Source organism: Coregonus lavaretus, assembly GCF_964263955.1.
Source record: "Coregonus lavaretus genome assembly, contig: HAP1_SCAFFOLD_4536, whole genome shotgun sequence".
In the NCBI taxonomy this organism is placed as follows: domain Eukaryota; kingdom Metazoa; phylum Chordata; class Actinopteri; order Salmoniformes; family Salmonidae; genus Coregonus; species Coregonus lavaretus.
The window spans coordinates 29931-49266 of NW_028165215.1; the positions used below are offsets into that span (position 1 = coordinate 29931).

General features: G+C 42.5%; 1 protein-coding gene across 1 annotated transcript in view; it reads left to right on the plus strand.

Moving 5' to 3' along the window:
- The window catches only part of LOC311116140 (reelin-like), a gene marked incomplete at both ends in the record, with an annotated part of 35060 nt that extends 23103 nt beyond the window's left edge, over positions 1–11957 (plus strand). Inside the window, 4 exons of the mRNA XM_084191270.1 lie at positions 10619–10651; positions 10817–10895; positions 11178–11274; positions 11906–11957. Coding sequence (XP_084047396.1) covers positions 10619–10651; positions 10817–10895; positions 11178–11274; positions 11906–11957 — 261 coding nt within the window. The remainder of the gene's footprint in view (positions 1–10618; positions 10652–10816; positions 10896–11177; positions 11275–11905) is intronic.
- Positions 11958–19336: the final 7379 nt, after the last annotated feature.

The following is a 19336-nucleotide window of genomic DNA, read 5'->3' on the forward strand; positions in this document are numbered from 1 at the left end:
TAAGAATGGACAGAGAGATAGGCCTATGTGTTCATCTTAGCATATTTCTCCAATGCCAAATCAGTGTGTCTTGTTTGCAATGAAACTCCCTGTTTGCTAATAATTAAATCTGAGACGTCATTAGGAATCTGAGCATGGTACTTTCAAAAGTTAGTCCTACCTTTCCACCCCAGATGGAGGCCTACCAACGCAGAAATATGTAAGCTTTAACTGCTGGCTACTCTTCTTCCGTGGATTAACCCAATGAGAGAAGGTCACAAGTGTTTCCCTAAAAGCGGTCTGGGTTTAAACATATTTTATTGTACAGAAAGTGAATAGCTTAATCAATTGATAGTGACAGAATTAGATGACTTCCCAAGCAAAGTCAATTTTTTTGCCTCCTCGGCTATAAAAGGTTGTAGCTCAGCCTTTGAATGTCAAAGACATGAAACAATGATATTCCCATATGCATCGGAGTCACGTCTTTCCTGGGTATTTTACAGCTTGTTTCTAGCATAAAGCATCACAGACCAAGGCCCTGTTATAAATTATATACACCTTATATAATCAAATCAGTTTTATTTTCTTCAAAATCTTAAACTAACAAGGGGTAGGGCAATGCCTACTCATAACTGGTTAAAATCACACGATGTCATTGGAAACACATATCTTCCTCTGTATTTTTTACTTCAAAACATAGAAATGCGCCATTTTGCATATGTTGATGTCGGGGTGGTGCTGGAGATGATAAACATGAAGTTGAACATTTTGAAATGTTCCTTTAATATAAGGTAGGCCTATGGCATACACACTCATACCCTTCAATTCAAATTTCAACGTAACAGCCATTCACTGACACGGAGGTAGGCTGTTTAAAGTGTGCATGGTGGGTGGAGGAATTGACAAACAAATCTATAGATATAGCAGCATATAACCTAATTTAGTCTGTCAAACAGGTAGGCCTACCTCTTATCTCTTAAATAAGAAGAAATAGTCTCCAATACAAAGCCCTCTTGTTGTCAGTAAAGTCTAATTAAAATGAAGATGGTTTAAATGAATTATGCCTAGGCCTACACGAATTTGCCTACTTTCAACACCATGAGCTGTCTGTTTCCAATTGAATGTGCTGCTGCTACTGCTGCTTCAAGTTTCAGCACCACAATGTAAGTTCCTCAAATCTGGCTTATTGTGAGGTCAATAACGCTGATAAACACATCATGGGCAAGAAACATATTGTTTTTTAGTAGTAGCAAGCTATCAAAGTTGACCACAGGTCCTCCTTCTCTTATTAGCAGAACATAGGCTATAGGCTAGAAAGAAGCCTCTGTAGGCCTACACAGCACAGTCATTGGTTAGGCAGCACACACAAACTTGTTTTGATCAGCAAGAGCAGAGCAGGCCGGGCTGGTTTATAATAACCTATTGATAATATTTGTTTTTATTTTCTTTACTATTTACTATTATTTTCATTACTTAAAGTCCTAATAACAATAATAAAAAAATCAATTCTTATATTTAAAACCCTTTCTCATTCTTAAGTCACATATTCAGATACTAATGACAAATGACAGTGCTTTGCAAAAATTACATTTCATTTTTGTGCATTTAAATAATATGATTTAATTTCTGCCACTCAAATCTGTCCCCTATACATTTTAAATTGATGGGGCATTACTTCCACGTACCAGTTAAATTACTATCTACTACGAAACGAATGTGAAGGCAGTCTACACAGGGCCTTCTTTATAATAAACACACACCATGGAGACATTGGGAATGCATTCAAAGAGACTCCACAAAGCAGTCCAATACTAGTTAAGCTCTCAGTAATGGGTGAAACAAATATAGCCTTTAAAAGGCATGCCTAAAAATACTGTATGTTACTGACCCAGAAACAATGCACCCACTAGTGGTCAAAAGGTTTTTGGCACTGCAAAAATACAGTACAATACTGTTTTCTGTGGGATGGACTTACAGTACCATTCAAAAGCAATTATTTTTCCCTCCCGCACATTTTTCCCACAATGAAACAAAAAAACGACTGGAATATAACTTTTTTGAGTGGCCGACAATGGTTGGAGGGACTTCCTCCTGGCACTGCATACACAACATGTTGGAGAAACTCCCAAGCAGAGGCCGACTCCCATGGGTATTTTATATTGAACACATGCAAAGTTTAAAGCAGGAATACACAGTCTTGAGCAGGATCTGTTGAAGATGAGGAAAGCCTGGGAGCAGTGGTGTTTGTCGCCCAGCTGCAGGACAAAGGGCTTCTCGCCAACTGGTCCAGATACTGCACCATGTTGGTTCCAACCTGAAAAAGTCAGTCAAATGTCTAACAGAGTTGAACTTTGTTTTAGATTGTTGTTTATGTACCACATAAATTGGAGGTGATCACGTTTTAAAAGTTGACAACTATTTTAAATGCCTTCATTGACAAACTTCCATCTGTAGAATTTGCAGCTTGGCATCATTGTAGATAAGGTCACATATGTATTATTATAAATTGAGTAGTTTGGGTCCCGGATGCTGATTGGCCTTATTACTTAATTATTGTTTAACACTTACAGGTTGCACATCTATGAAGGCCCGCTTGGCCTTCTCTGAGGTGGGGCGAATAGTTTTGCTGTCCACTCTGTATGGGGCAGCAGGAATCACGTTCAGGGCCACATCACCATGTGCGTCTGGGTGAAAACAACATTTGAAATCAGAATTAGAAGTTAGATCAAAAGCAGCACAAGAAAGAGAAACTCCTCTACAGGTCACGTTATGTCTTACCCGTTGTCAAGGTTTCTTCGGGGTCTGGGAGAAGGTCGCTGGCCCTCTTCTCCTTTCTGGGGAAGAGGAGGGCCTTCTCCGCTATCACAGCCAGTGGTTCACCTCCGGGAACAAAATGTCAAGGTCCTGTAATACCTAAATGGATATTTTGAACATGAAATTAGAACAGGTTACATAATTATACATATGGAATATATACCCTATTCATTTACCATTCATTAATAAATTCAAGTTACAGTTGCAGTCGGAAGTTTACATACACTTAGGTTGGAGTCATTAAAACTCGTTTTTCAACCACTCCACAAATTTCTTGTTAACAAACTGTAGTTTTGGCAAGTCGGTTAGGTCATCTACTTTGACACAAGTAATTTTTCCAACAATTATTTACAGACTTATAATTCACTGTATTGTACTGTAATTCCAGTGGGTAGAAGTTTACATACACTAAGTTGACTGTGCCTTTAAACAGCTGAAAATGATGTCATGGCATTAAATTATGTCAGTTGGAGGTGTAACTGTGGATGTATTTCAAGGCCTACTTTCAAACTCAGTGCCTCTTTGCTTGACATCATGGGAAAATCAAAAGAAATCAGCCAAGACCTCAGAAAAAAAATTGTAGAACTCCACAAGTCTGGTTCATACTTGGGAGCAATTTCCAAACACCTGAAGGTACTACGTTCATCTGTATAAACAATAGTACGCAAGTATAAACACCATGGGACCACGCAGCCGTCATCCGCTCAGGAAGGAGACGCGTTCTGTCTCCTAGAGATGAACGTACTTTGGTGCGAAAAGTGCAAATCAATCCCAGAACAACAGCAAAGGACCTTGTGAAGATGCTGGAGGAAACAGGTACAAAAGTATCTATATTCACAGTAAAACGAGTCCTATATCGACATAACCTGAAAGGCCGCTCAGCAAGGAAGAAGCCACTGCTCTAAAATCGCAATAAAAAAGCCAGACTACGGTTTGCAACTGCACATGGGGACAAAGATCGTACTTTTTGGAGAAATGTCCTCTGGTCTGATGAAAAAAATAGAACTGTTTGGCCATAATTACCATCGTTATGTTTGGAGGAAAAAGGGGAAGGCTTGCAAGCAAAATAACACCATCCCAACCGTGAAGCATGGGGGTGGCAGCATCATGCAGCTTTGCTGCAGGAGGGACTGGTGCACTTCACAATAGATGGCATCATAAGGAAGGAAAATTATGTGGATATATTGAAGCAATATCTCAAGACATCAGTCAGGAAGTTAAAGCTTGGTCGCAAATGGGTCTTCCAAATGGACAATGACCCCAAGTATACTTCCAAAGTTGTGGCAAAGTGGCTGACAAAGCCCTGACCTCAATCCTATAGAAAAGTTGTGGGCAGAACTGAAAAAGCGTGTGCGAGCAAGGAGGCCTGCAAACCTGACTCAGTTACACCAGCTCTGTCAGGAGGAATGGGCCAAAATTCACCCAACTTATTGTGGGAAGCTTGTCGAAGGCTACCTGAAACATTTGACCCAAGTTAAACAATTTAAAGGCAATGTTACCAAATACTAACTGAGTGTATGTAAACTTCTGACCCACTGGGAATGTGATGAAATAAATAAAAGCTGAAATAAATCATTCTCTCTAATATTATTCGGACATTTCACATTCTTAAAATAAAGTGGTGATCCTAACTGACCTAAGACAGGGAATTTTTACTAGTATAAAATGTCAGGAATTGTGAAAAACTGAGTTTAAATGTATTTGGCTAAGGTGTACGTAAACTTCCGACTTCAACTGTATGTAATGACAGGACAAGGAATTACTATTAGCCACTAACCCTGTCCCTATGCTCTTGGGGATAGGATTAGGGGTTAGGTTTAGGGTTGTGGTTGAAGCTAGGCTCAGGGTGGAACCGAGATTTAGACATGAAGCTAGGTTTAGGGTTGGGGTCCCCTGACCCTGTCCCTAACATAACCCCGGATGCTCATCCTAGCTTCATGTCCTCCCCTAACACCCCCCTCCCCTACATTGTTTCAAGCTTACATATAGATAATTAGATAGATAGATAGATAGATAGATAGATAGATAGATAGATAGATAGATAGATAGATAGATAGATAGATAGATAGATAGATAGATAGATAGATAGATAGATAGATAGATAGATAGATAGATAGATAGATAGATAGATAGATAGATAGATAGATAGATAGATAGATAGATAGATAGATAGATAGATAGATAGATAGATAGATAGATAGATAGATAGATAGATAGATAGATAGATAGATAGATAGATAGATAGATAGATAGATAGATAGATAGATAGATAGATAGATAGATAGATAGATAGATAGATAGATAGACTTAAACCCAACAAGCATAAAATAACCCAACAAAACCACCCAATAGCTGTAACCCAACAATTGGGTTGTGAACATAACCCAACATTTTTTTGCTGTGTAGACCTTCCTACAGTTGAGAGCCTTACTGTATTATAATAGCCTGCAGATTAATAATATAGCTCAATGCTATTTTTTAAGATGCAGACATATGTCAGGCGGTGGTATCACGACACGTCAGTCAGACGTTCAATGGTAGGCGACAGTAGCTAAATCATTGTTTTAGTCCAATGTTTGTAAAATATGGTTAAAACTATAATTTTGATATCATGGATGGTCAGTCCTTGCATCCATAGATCTGTCTATGATTTTAAGAGTGGTTACATTTCTCCAGCCCCATCCCTCAGCTTTTTACCGAAACAGGGGTGAGGAAAACATTTTGTTATTGTTTCTATTGCTGATTGCTGCTTAAAGGGTAAGACTAATGGGAGCCTATGACGGATGACAAAAGACAGACAGAGGGACAGGGCTTCCAATGGAGTACTATTTCTCTGTCTCTTTTAGTGAGTGGACATAAAGAGAGCTGTTTAGTCCAAGTGTGGAGAACCAGAGAGAGGGCTTAGGAGAGTGAAGACGGGCTGGGTGCTTGGTGGCTGAGGAGGAAGCCAGAGAGTGAGGGACTTAGGAAGGGAGGGGTGCCTGAGGTAGAGCTGGTGTGTCGGTGGAGGCTGTCTAGGTGGGCAGTCCATCAGGCCTCCCTATCTGGTGACAGCCTTGGCTCCTAGCCCTGCTCCCTGCCTGGTGCTGCCAGTCCCTTTAATTTCCTCCAGGGGGATAAATCAGCTGTTTATGGACCTGGCGGAGCCTGGCAGAGGGGAGGGAGCAGGGCTGAGCCTCAGATGGATTATCAATGAACCATATAACTCAGGACCAGGTAGGGCAGGACACAGCTCCCTGAGGGATGGATGATCACAGCCACGACTGGCAGGGGGACAGGGAGACGACAGGTGGGATGGGTGACCAAACAAACGTCCCCCATACTGACACCCCCCAGCCATCCCTCATCGCCCTCATTGCCCTCTCACTTCTAGCGATCTTCTCTCCTCCTCTCCTGGGCCTCTTTGTCACCTCTCTCTCTTCTGTTTTCTTGCTCTCTCCTCTCTCCTCTACTGATGGTCATTCTCTCTCCTCCTCCCTCCTTTCTTTCTTCTTATTTTCCTGTCGCCACCCTCTCCTGTCATCATGTTGAAGTGGCTTTAGTGACATCCCCCCACCTCCTCTACCATCACCCCATAATAATATATTTCAGTGTGGCAGGGAGGTTGTTATGGTGATGGATGCTGTAGGGACTGACCCTCCTTGGCCTGCCCCTGTCTCACCAGAGATTTGTGACCATAGACAGGTGCTACAGGAAGCAACTCTCAGCCAGAGATACACAGAGATGATACACACCCACTCACACAGTATTCTAATTTAGTAATTTGCATGCAATCACAAACTCTTGCAAACAGGGAAGTTCAGACTATTGCACAAAGCTTTATACAAAAGATGCCTAGACACAAAACATCTCAAGACAAAAGACAAAACTCAGACAGCCTATCAACAAACAAATTACATTGGTGTTTTGCTTCCCTCTTTTATCTGCACCATTAATTAGGAAATGAAGTATTGTGTCTTTTAATAACATAATTATGGCCACATAAAGATTCTGAGTGGAGTGAAGTACTATTAACCTTGGAGAGAGTCTGTTTCGTCATTACTGGAGGAACGAGCAAAGGCACGCGCAAACACATGCGCAGATACACACAAACACTCCCTCTCTCACGCACACACTTATACACACACACACACACACACACACACACAGAAAACAACATCCTGCATCCTGTGTCCTGGTGAGTCAGTAATTGTAACAGCCAATTAGACCTCAATGACTCAACTTCAAACATACAGCTCAGCCTTGCATACCCAAACACTGTGGAGTGAGTCAGAGAGAGGGAGGGAGGGAGGGAGGGAGATGGAGGAAAAGAGTGGAGGGGAGCGGGAGATAGAGAAGGAGAGAGAGGGAGGGAGGACAGTGTGAATGAGAGAGAGAGGGACAGAGAGAGAGGAGAGATAGGGAGGAGGAGTGTGAAGGAGAGAGAGAGGGATGGAGAGTGAAGGAGAGAAAAGGACGGAGAGAGGGAGGAGGAGAGAAGATTAGAGCTGGGAGATGGAGAGAAAAAGGGAAGTTGATTTAAGATCACTTGTGCCCTGCGCTCTTGGTGCCCAGATGTCTGAGACTCCCAAAGCTTACTCTAATTTAGTTTCTCCACCCACTGCACCGTCCTATCCCCTACTCCCCTTCTCTGTTTCTTTCATCCAAGCCCCTCTGATTTTGGGATGTGTATAGAGCAGTGCGTATAGATCCTCCCTCCCCTTTCCCATCCCTACGAGTGTGTGTGTGTATATGTGTGAGGCAGACAGGGTTGGCGCTGAATGAAAACGTAGCACCCAGTGTAATCTCTGGCCTGTGTGCGTACGTGTGTGTGTGTCTTGCTCATGTGTGTATGTTGTTCCTGCACCTGTGTGTGTGTGTGTGTGTGTGTAAGCCGGGGAGATACAGGCATTAGCAGAGATGAGCCCATAATACAGGCGGCTGTAAGTGAAGTCTTTAAGAAAGTGAGAGGAGGATTAATCTGAGGGAAATGAGGCTACTGTCTGCTCCTTATGGAGGGGGGTTAGAGACCAGAGAGAGAGAGAGAGAGAGAGAGAGAGAGAGAGAGAGAGAGAGAGAGGGAGAGAGAGAGAGAGAGAGAGAGAGAGAGAGAGAGAGAGAGAGAGAGAGAGAGAGAGAGAGAGAGAGAGAGAGAGAGAGAGAGAGAGAGAGAGAGAGAGAGAGAGAGAGAGAGAGAGAGAGAGAGAGAGAGAGAGAGAGAGGAAGGGATTAGTGAACTCCTAAACATTCTGGGCCTTTCTCCAGCCAGAAGGACACCACTTTAGAAAGTGTTGAAGAGGGAGTGCTTGTTAGAGACAGTAGAAATGGAGAGGAGAGAAGGAGGGCAAGTCACAGAAGGCCTCATGCTGTCCATCAATGTACAGAGAGGAGCTGTGGGTATTCCTTATGTGTATATGTAGGTTAAATACGTATGTATATCAATTGATTGGATTTATATAGCGTTTTTCTACCAACTTAGGTACTCAAAGCGCTTTACCATAGTAGGGGGAAACTCACCTTGTCCACCACCAATGTGCGGCACCCACCCGGATGAGGCACGGCGACCATTTTGGGCCAGAACGCTCACCACACATCAGCTATTAGGTGGAGAGGTGAGGAGTGATATATGTTAATTAGGAATGAGGGGGATGATTAGTACACACAGATAGACTGCAAAATTATTAATGCACACATATAGACTACAACATTTTCCCTTCATTATGTTTGATTAAAATGCAAATGATTAGCGAGAAGGGAGCGTGAGAGTAAGGGGGGCTGGGGTTTGATGGATCCCTCTAAACATGTTTTGAATCAGCAGGAGCCAGAGAGGGAGGCCCTTTGATCTGCTTTTAATGGGCTTCACCACAGAGCTAAATATCCGGTCGTGGAGCTCCATGTCAGGGCCTACCAGTACATATACACATACACATGCGCGCACACACACACAGACACACATGCACCAAAACAGTTCCTCTTCTCTGCCCTGTCAAACAGAATGCCAAGACTACACAAACTTTTACTTTACAGTCAGCACTAATCTGAAGTTCCACCAAACCAATCCCCCTTTGAATGGCTGAATGGCAAATCCAGTTAGCTAAAAAAGCCCAGTATTAGGATCCAATGTGGAGAAATTAGGCCTGCTTGAAAGGAGTAGAGCAGGGGGGTTTGAACTATGGAAAGACAATTCGTTTGGTTTTTAATAGTCAGACATTTTAGTAATAATCCCTCCAGCCTCCAAGTCCTGGTTTGGGTTCCATTGTTTATGGATGGGTTTTTGGGGGAAGAGGGATCTCCCTCCTTCTTGGAGGAGCTTTAGGGAGCAGTGTATGATTTGTGGAAAGTTAAAAGCCATTGAAATCACCTGGAAGTTTCTTATATGGAAGTTGGGGATGAGAAGTGGGGATCTTATCTGGACTAAAGGCTTGGTTTTATCAGAGGTGCAGGCTGATCCCAGATAGAAAACACAGTTGAAGATTATCCTTCTCTTCTTTTCTGCTTAAAATAATTATATTTTAAAGCGCCACCTTGAATAGGACTGAAAAGGAAGGGTTCCCTAACTCATTGGGGTCAATGCCATTGTGCATAGGAGTACTGATAAAGAGTACTGATAAAGGGTACTGACAGAAATAGCGAAAGGTACAGTAAAACATCTTACCCCAGGATATCAGAAAAACAAAAATAACCACTCAGATGTCTGCAATGATCTTTTGATCATTAAGTGCCCCTTTTTATTGTAATTTTCTGGGAAAAGTCAAAATGTGAAGGGAATTGAGCTTTGATGGTTTTGGGGATTTTAAAGTCCCTTTTAATCAATCCAATGTATCAGGGTACCCTCACATTGTACCCTGTAGGCCTCCTGTAGCTCAGTTGGTAGAGCATGGCACTTGCAACGCCAGGGTTGTGGGTTCGATTCCCACGGGGGGCCAGTATGAAAAATGTATGCACTCGCTAAGTGTAAGTCGCTCTGGATAAGAGCGTCTGCTAAATGTCAAAAGATTGTACTGTATAACATCATGCTCTGCTTTGGTTCACTGAGTCAAAATCATCCTAATCTCTCCCTCTGCTCCTCTTCCTCCATCTGCCTGTCTCGCAGAGCACTCCTGGAAGAGCTTTCAGTGGCATGTTGGCTTGGCAACAGATTAAGAGGGACGGGCCTCAGGGGAGGGAGGGGTGTTAATTGTTGTTGAACTATTAATCAGGTCCAAGTGGACCTTCATTACTTAATTGTGGTCCTCTGTAGCTCAGCTGGTAGAGCACGGCGCTTGTAACGCCAAGGTAGTGGGTTCGATCCCCGGGACCACCCATACACAAAAATGTATGCACGCATGACTGTAAGTCGCTTTGGATAAAAGCGTCTGCTAAATGGCATATTATATATATTATATTATTATAATTAACATCAGTACTGGTCCTCGACAGGAGAGCCAGCACCACTATCTACAGTCAGGGAGGGCAGGCACTGGAACAGCAAGTACTGGAGCCACTGCCACACAAAGTTATTTTTGCTTCGAATTGGATTGAAGTGTGCTCTATCTTGTCGCTGCTCAGTTTGGCTGTTTCCCAGTGATGTGATGTGTTAACATGCTCTCTCCTGCTTCTTGGTTCTTGTCCAAAACAGAGGGGCTGATAGCTAGGCCTGGCACACATCACAGATGACACTCTGATCACTCTGACTATATTAGAAGTCGTGACATGCCAGCACATATGAGACTGTCTGAGACAGGAGGGACATGTTGACTGGCCTATACTCTACTATCTCTGGTCTCTCTCTGGCCGATGGCAATGGCTGTCAGAGTAGGGGAACAAGCTGCAGGGTTACTGATGCATCTTCTTCTTTCTTTTTCAGCACCTACTGAATCGCCATTGAGACCCAGTCTTGGTGAGTGCAATTGTTTTTGCATGTTTATGTGCTATCAACTCAATCTAATGTGGTCATACCAAATTATTGGAGTCCAACATCAACAACTTTGATCTTATTAAAAATTGGACCCTTCTCTGTCATGTTTTATCTCCTAACCCTTGTTGTTGTGTATTTTGTGTGTAGCTGAGATCCATGGGAACCATGCGGTGCTGCGTGATGACTTTGACTCCAACCTGCAGGGAGAGCTAGACCCCAGCATTTGGTAGGTTACATCAATCAATTAATCAATCAATCAATCAAATGTAATTTTTTAAGTCCTTTTTACATCAGCAGTTGTCACAAAGTGGCTACTATAGCATCATGTTTTGTGTAATTTTGTCACACACTGCAGTTGAAGAAGACAAAAATGTCTTATAAAAAATTACAGTAAGTCATTTGGATTCATATCTAAACCTGCATAAATTATCTTCTAATGTACCCCCCCCCCCCCCCCCCCCCCCCCCCCCCCCCCCCCCCCCCCCCCCCCCCCCCCCCCCCACCCCAGGTCAGAGTGTAGTAACTGTGATGTAGGAGAGCAGTGTGGGGTTCTGATGCATGGCAGAGCTGTCATCTTCTGTGAGCCCTTCGGAGAGAGAGAACTGGTAACTATGACCACAATACAACCACAAACTCAACCACTCCTCTAGCCATAATTACAACCACACTACGACCTCAACCACCTAGTTTATCACAACCATAGTAGAACCGAAACGACACTATTATTGAACACAACCACAACCACATAATACCACAACCTACAACCTACAACATATCAGATCATGTCAGAACCACAAAGACACTACAATGCTTCCACGTATCTGATAATAATCATGTTAATAACCACTATTTCCATGTTGCACCAGATGAGAGACAGCGAGCGGCTGTGTTTAGTGTGTCCTGATTCTATTTGCTTACTCTGATAATAAGCTTTTACAGAGTATGTCTGTCAGCCTTCCAAGTGTTTCATGCAGCTGTCTGGCACTAGTTCAGTCAAGTGCAGTACACACAATGATGCATGCCCCACACAGAACACACACACACAGAACACACACACACACAGAACACACAGAACACACAAACACACACTGACGAAAGCCCTTGCATTCCTTAATCTAGGAATTAGATTGTGATTAGATATCTGTAGCCCCATTCCCCAGCTTTTAGGCAAACGTTGAATTAAGCCCCACTGACTTTATCCTCTAACATGTGATATATGTACCCTCTCTCCTCAAGACCACTGTACCTCTCAACACCACCACAGCCTCTATCCTGCAGTTTGCTCTTGGTGAGTAAAAAACATAATGTAGGCAATCACTCATGTCATTTTACAGTGCTGTGAAAAAGTATTTGCCACCTTTCTGATTTTCTCTATTTTTGCATATTTTTGATACTGAATGTTATCAAATCTTCAACCAAAACCTAATATTAGATAAAGGGAACCTGAGTGAACAAATAATACAACAATTACATACTGCTAGCTAGCTGCCTATCAAGCTAGCGGGGATTCTTGAGGGCTTGAACGCAGCCCGCGACGCGGTTAGCCATTGTGGCTGGGATCGTGGATTGTCCTGGGTTTGTGGCTGTCTAGATCCCTGCTGTTTGTTATCTTCAATCTTCCCTGTGACCTGCCCTGTCTGGAACTGCGAGGAGTAACAGCGTAACCTACGTCGCTACCATGACAAAGACCAAAGCCGGCGGGAGTACCGTTGAGGACAGTGGTGTCTCTCTAGCACAGGTGAAGGATCTTTTAAATAAATTTAAAAAAAGAGTTCTACAAGCAGTTGTTACAACAACAAGAAAATAGCTTTGTGTTTTGTTCAAATACTGGTGGATTCAACTAACTAAATAATGGACGACCTGACCAGAGAGGTCCAGGACCTGAAGAACAGCTTGCAGTTCTCCCAGGGTCAGCTCGATGAGTTGAAACAGCAGAACGGCAAGATGACAGCAATCTGTAGGTCATTGAGAGAGGACATCAGTTCTGTGTGTGAATCCTTGATAACAATGACGGATAAATCTCGAGGGACAATCAAGGCGGAATAACATGGTTGTGGACAGAATTGCAGAATCTCAACATGAGACTGGGATGGAGTCTGAGGACAAAGTGAGGGAAATGATCTCTGAGAAATTGGAGATGGACCACAGGAAGATTGAGGTGGAGAGCACCCACAGGACTGGAAAACCCACCACAGGCCCGTGGGGACATTGCTTATATCTGCTATGACAGGCTCATTGTCCACCCTTCCTCCCAGAAGCCTGGAAGGGATGAGAGAGCCAAGCCTATGGGTTCATAACGTCAACCCTGCAGCACACACACACACACACACACCAATTGATTAATGGACTGCTGAATGTAAATGTTTTCTCTTGCTTTGTTTGCTCTTTTCCATATTATATCTACCTCTGATAAGCTACCCAGGAAAGGGCTGAAAATAGCCCATATTAATATATGTAGCCATAGAAATAAGGTTAATGAAATCAATGACTTGCTCTGTAGCTCAGCTGGTAGAGCATGGCGCCTGTAACGCCAAGGTAGTGGGTTCGATCCCTGGGACCACCCATACACAAAAAAAATTATGCACGCATGACTGTAAGTCGCTTTGGATAAAAGTGTCTGCTAAATGACATGTTATTACTAACATCAGATAACATCATATATTAGCCATTCCTGAGACTCACTTATATAATACATTTTATGATACAGGTATTTGGTATTTTATTAGGATCTCAATTAGCTGTTGTAAAAACAGCAGCTACTCTTCCTGGGGTCCACACAAAACATGAAACATGACATAATACAGAACATTAATAGACAAGAACAGCTCAAGGACAAAACTACATAAATTTTTTTTAAAGGCAAACGTAGCCTACATACCAATACATACACACAATCTATCTAGGTCAAATAGGGGAGAGGTGTTGTGCCGTGAGGTGTTGCTTTATCTGTTTTTTGAAACCAGGCTTGCTTTTTATTTGAGCATTATGAGATGGAACGGAGTTCCATGCAATAATGGCTCTATATAATACTGTACGCTTTCTTGAATTTGTTCTGGATTTGGGGACTGTGAAAAGACCCCTGGTGGCATGTCTGGTGGGGTAAGTATGTGTGTCAGAGCTGTGTGTACGTTGAATATGCAAACAATTTGGGATTTTGAACACATTAATGTTTCTTATAAAAAGAAGAAGTGATGCAGTCAGTCTCTCCTCAACTCTTAGCCAAGAGAGACTGGCATGCATAGTATTTATATCAGCCCTCTGATTACAACGAAGAGCAAGATGTCCCACTCTGTTTTGGGCCAGCTGCAGCTTAACTAGGTATGTCCTTGCAGCACTGGACCACACGACTGGACAATAATCAAGATTAGACAAAACTAGAGCCTGCAGAACTTGCTTTTTGGAGTGTGGTGTCAAAAAAGCAGAGCATCTCTTTATTACGGACAGACCTCTCCCCATCTTTACAACCATTGAATCTATATGTTTTGACCATGACAGTTTACAATTTAAGGTAACACCAAGTAATTTAGTCTCCTCAACTTGTTCAACAGCCATACCATTCATTACCAGATTCAGCTGAGAGCTAGAACTTAGGGAACGTATTTGTACCAAATACAATGCTCTTAGATTTAGAGATGTTCAGGACCAGTTTATTAGTGGCAAACAATTCCAAAACAGACTGCAACTCTTTGTTAAGGTTTTCAGTGACTTCATTAGGTGTGGTTGCTGATGCGTATATGGTTGAATCATCAGCATACATGGACACTAATGCTCTGTTTAATGCCAGTAGCAGGTCATTGGTAAAAATAGAAAAGAGTAGAGGGCCTAGAGAGCTGCCCTGTGGTACACAACACTTTACATTACTCCATTAAAGAAAACCCTTTGAGTTCAATTAGATAGATAGCTTTGAATCCACAATATGGCAGAGGTTAAAATGCCATAACACATACCTTTTTTCAACAACAGGTTATGGTCAATAATATCAAAGGCTGCAATGAATTATAACAGTACAGCTCCCATAATCTACTTATAATCAATTCATTTCAACCAATCATCAGTCATGTTGATTGCCCTTCCCTATAAGCATGCTGAAAGTCTGTTGATAATTTGTTTACAGAGAAGTAGCATTGTATTTGGTCAAACACAATTTTTTTCAACAATTTGATAAGAGCTGGCAGCAAGCTCTGCTGTTAGAACCAGTAAAGGCCGCTTTACCATTCTTGGGTAGCGGAATTACTTTGGCTTCCCTCCAGGCCTGAGGACAAAGACTTTCCTCTAGGCTCAAATTAAAGATATGACAGATACAGTGACTGAAATCCTGCAGCGCCCGCAAGGTCCCCCTGCTCAAGAAAGCACATATACAGGGCCGTCTGAAGTTTGCCAATGAACATCTGAATGATTCAGAGGAGAACTGGGTGAAAGTGTTGTGGTCAGATGAGACCAAAATCGAGCTCTTTGGCATCAACTCAACTCGCCGTGTTTGGAGGAGGAGGAATGCTGCCTATGACCCCAAGAACACCATCCCCACCGTCAAACATGGAGGTGGAAACATTATGCTTTGGGGGTGTTTTTCTGCTAAGGGGACAGGACAACTTCACCGCATCAAAGGGACGATGGACGGGGCCATGTACCATCAAATCTTGGGTGAGAACCTCCTTCCCTCAGCCAGGGCATTGAAAATGGGTCGTGGATGGGAATTCCAGCATGACATTGACCCAAAACACACGGCCAAGGCAACAAAGGAGTGGCTCAAGAGGAAGCACATTAAGGTCCTGGAGTGGCCTAGCCATCTCCAGACCTTAATCCCATAGAAAATCTGTGGAGGGAGCTGAAGGTTCGAGTTGCCAAACGTCAGCCTCGAAACCTTAATGACTTGGAGAAGATCTGCAAAGAGGAGTGGGACAAAATCCCTCCTGAGATGTGTGCAAACCTGGTGGCCAACTAAAAGAAACATCTGACCTCTGTGATTGCCAACAAGGGTTTTGCCACCAAGTACTAAGTCATGTTTTGCAGAGGGGTCAAATACTTATTTCCCTCATTAAAATGCAAATCAATTTATAACATTTTTGACATGCGTTTTTCTGGATTTTGTTGTTGTTATTCTGTCTCTCACTGTTCAAATAAACCTACCATAAAAATTATAGACTGATCATGTCTTTGTCAGTGGGCAAACGTACAAAATCAGCAGGGGATCAAATACTTTTTTCCCTCACTGTAAGAGTGGCTGTAGAGTCAGCTACCATCCTCAGTAGCCTTCCATCTAAGTTGTCAATGCCAGGACGTTTGTCATTATTGATCGATAACAATACTTTTTCCACTTCTCCCACACTAACTTTACAAAATTCAAACTTCCAATGCTTTTCTTTCATTATTTGTTTTTTTATGCATGAATACGATGGCTCACTGTTCATTGTTGGCATTTCCTGTGTAAGTTTGCCCACTTTGCCAATGAAGTAATCATTAAAATAATTGGCAACATCAAATGGTTTTGTGATGAATAAGCCATCTGATTCGATGAAAGATGGAGTTGAAATTGTCTTTCTGCCCATAATGTAATTTAAAGTCCTCCAAAGTTTTTTTTCCATCATTCTTTATATCATTGATCTTGGCTTCATAATACAGTTTCTTCTTCTTTTTGTTGTGTTTAGTCACATACTTTCTCAATTTGCAGTAAGTCAACGAGTCAGATGTGCAGCCAGACTTATTAGCCACTCCTTTCTTGGCGACCTGAATATTGACTGTTTTCAACCATACAGTTTTTTAATTACTCATCAATCCATAGAGCCTTAACAGTTCTAACAGTCAGTTTCCTAACAGGTGCATGTTTATCAATAATTGGAAGAAGCAATTTCATAGATTCATCAAGTGCAGCGTCTGGATGCTCCTTAGTAATCACATCAGACCAACAAATATGTTTTACATCATCCACATATGAGTCACAGCAAAATCTTTTGTATAATCTCTTATACGCAATTTTAGGCCCAGCTGTTGGAACTTTGGCTTTCCTGGATATAGCCACTATATTGTGATCACTGCATCCAATTGATACGGAGACAGCTTTAGAACAAAGTTCTACAGTATTAGTAAAAATGTGATCGATATATGTGGATTATCTTGTTCCTGTAGTGTTTGTAAACACCCTGGTAGGTTGATTAATAACCTGAACCAGATTACAGGCACTGGTTACAGTAAGAAGCTTCCTCTTGAGCGGACATCTTGATGAAAACCAGTCAATATTCAGGTCCCCAAGAAAGTAGACCTCTCTGTTTACATCACATACACTATCAAGCATTTCACATTATTTAGATACTGACTGTTCGCACTTGGTAGCCTATAGCATAACCCCAAAAGAAAAGGCTTTAGATGTGGCAAGTGAACCTGCAACCACAACACTTCAATAACACTTGAAGTAAAATCTTCTCTATGCATTACAGGGATATGGCTCTGAATATTTACAGCAACACCTCCCCCATAAGCATTTCTGTCTCTTCTACAGATGTTATATTCTTGTATTGCTACTGCTGTATCATCAAATGAATTATCTAAGTGAGACTCAGACATGGCTAATATATGAATGTTGTCTGATGTTAGCAAGTTATTGATTGCAAGAACCTTATTTCTAAGGCTATTAATATGGGCTATTTTCAGCCCTTTCCTGGGTAGCTTATCAGAGATACTGAATACTGAAAAGAGCAAACAAAGCAAGAGAAAACAATATATATTCAGCAGTCCATTAATCAATTGGTGTGTGTGTGTGTGTGCTGTGGGGTTGAAGCTGCCAACCCATAGGCTTGGCTCTCTCATCCCTTCCAGGCTTCTGGGAGGGAGGGCAGACAATGAGCCTGTCATAGCGGATGTAACCAATGTCCCCACGCGCTCTGGCAGGGTTCATGGCTGGGATAATTTCTTTCCTCTTCTGGCGCACAGCTTCACGATAGTCCTCGTTGAGAAAGATATACGTTCCTCTCAAGTTCTTGGCTCTTTCCAGAACAGCTAACTTGTCCTTGAACCTCAGGAACTTGACCACTATCGGCCTGGGCCTGTCACCTTGGCCGGTGGTGGGTTTTCCAGTCCTGTGGGCGCGCTCTACCTCAATCTTCCTGTGGTCCATCTTCACTTTCTCAGAGATCCTTTCCCTCACATTGTCCTCAGACTCCGTCCAGGTCTCATGTGGAGATTCTGCAATTCCATCCACAACCATGTTGTTACGTCTTGATTGTCCCTCGAGATAGTCTGACTATCCGTCATTGTTATCATGGATTCACACACAGAACTCATGTCCTCTCTCAATGACTTAGAAATTGCTGTCATCTTGCCGTTCTCCTGTTTCAACTCATCGAGCTGACCCTGGGAGAACTGCAAACTGTTCTTCAGGTCCTGGAACTCTCTGGTCAGGTCGTCCATTATTTTATTAGTCGAGTCCACCTGTATTTGGACAAAGCACTTGAAGCTATTTTCTTGTTGTTGTAACAACTGCTTGTAGAACTATTTTTGTTTAAAAGATCCTTCACGTGTGATAGAGAGACACCACTGTCCTCGACAACGGTACTCCCGCTGGCTTTGGTCTTTGTCATGGTAGCTAGCGACGTAGGTTACGCTGTTACTCCTCACAGTTCTAGACAGGGCAGGTCACAGGGAAGATTGAAGATAACAAACAGCAGGGATCTAGACACCCACAAACCCAGGACAATCCACGATCCCAGCCACAATGGCTAACCACGTCGTGGGCTGCGTTCAAGCCCTCAAGAAACCCCACTAGCTTGATAGGCAGCTAGCTAGCAGCTAGACTAGTTGCAACGCCAAATAGCTCATCAGAACCATCCTTCACAGTCCCCAAATCCAGAACAAATTCAAGAAAGTGTACAGTATTATGTAGAGCCATTATTGCGTGGAATTCCATTCCATCTCATATTGCTCAAGTGAACAGCAAACCTGGTTTCAAAAAACAGATAAAGCAACACCTCACGGCACAACACCTCTTCCGTATTTGACCTAGATAGTTTGTGTGTATGTATTGATATCTAGGCTACATGTGCCTTTTGTAAAAAAAAAAAAAAATAATGTAGTTCTGTCCTTGAGCTGTTGTCTATTAATGTTCTGTATTATGTCATTTTTATGTTTTGTGTGGACCCCAGGGAGAGTAGCTGCTGCTTTTGCAACAGCTAATGGGGATCCTAATAAAATACAAAATACAAAGATTCACAACACCCAATGCCCCTGTGTGCAAAATTAATTGCCCCCTTACACTCAATAATTGGTTGTGCCACCTTTAGCTGCAGTGACTCCAACCAAATGATTCCTGTAGTTGTTGATCACTCTCTTTCGTCGCTGTGGAGGAATTTTGGCCCACTCTTTCATGCAGAACTGCTGTAACTCAGCGACATTTGTGGATTTTCAAGCATGAAGTACTCGTTTCAAGTCCTGCCACAACATCTCAATTGGAATTAGGTCTGGACTTTGACTAGAACACTCCACATCTTCAAATGTGTTGCTTTTTAGCCATTTCATGTAGACTTGATTGTGTGTTTTGGATCATTGTCTTGCTGCATGACCCAGCTGCACTTCTGCTTCAGCTCACAGACAGATGGCATGACATTCTCCTGTAGGGGCAAATACCTTTTCACAGCACTCTATGTAATGAACGTTTATGAAAAACCCTTACACAACTCA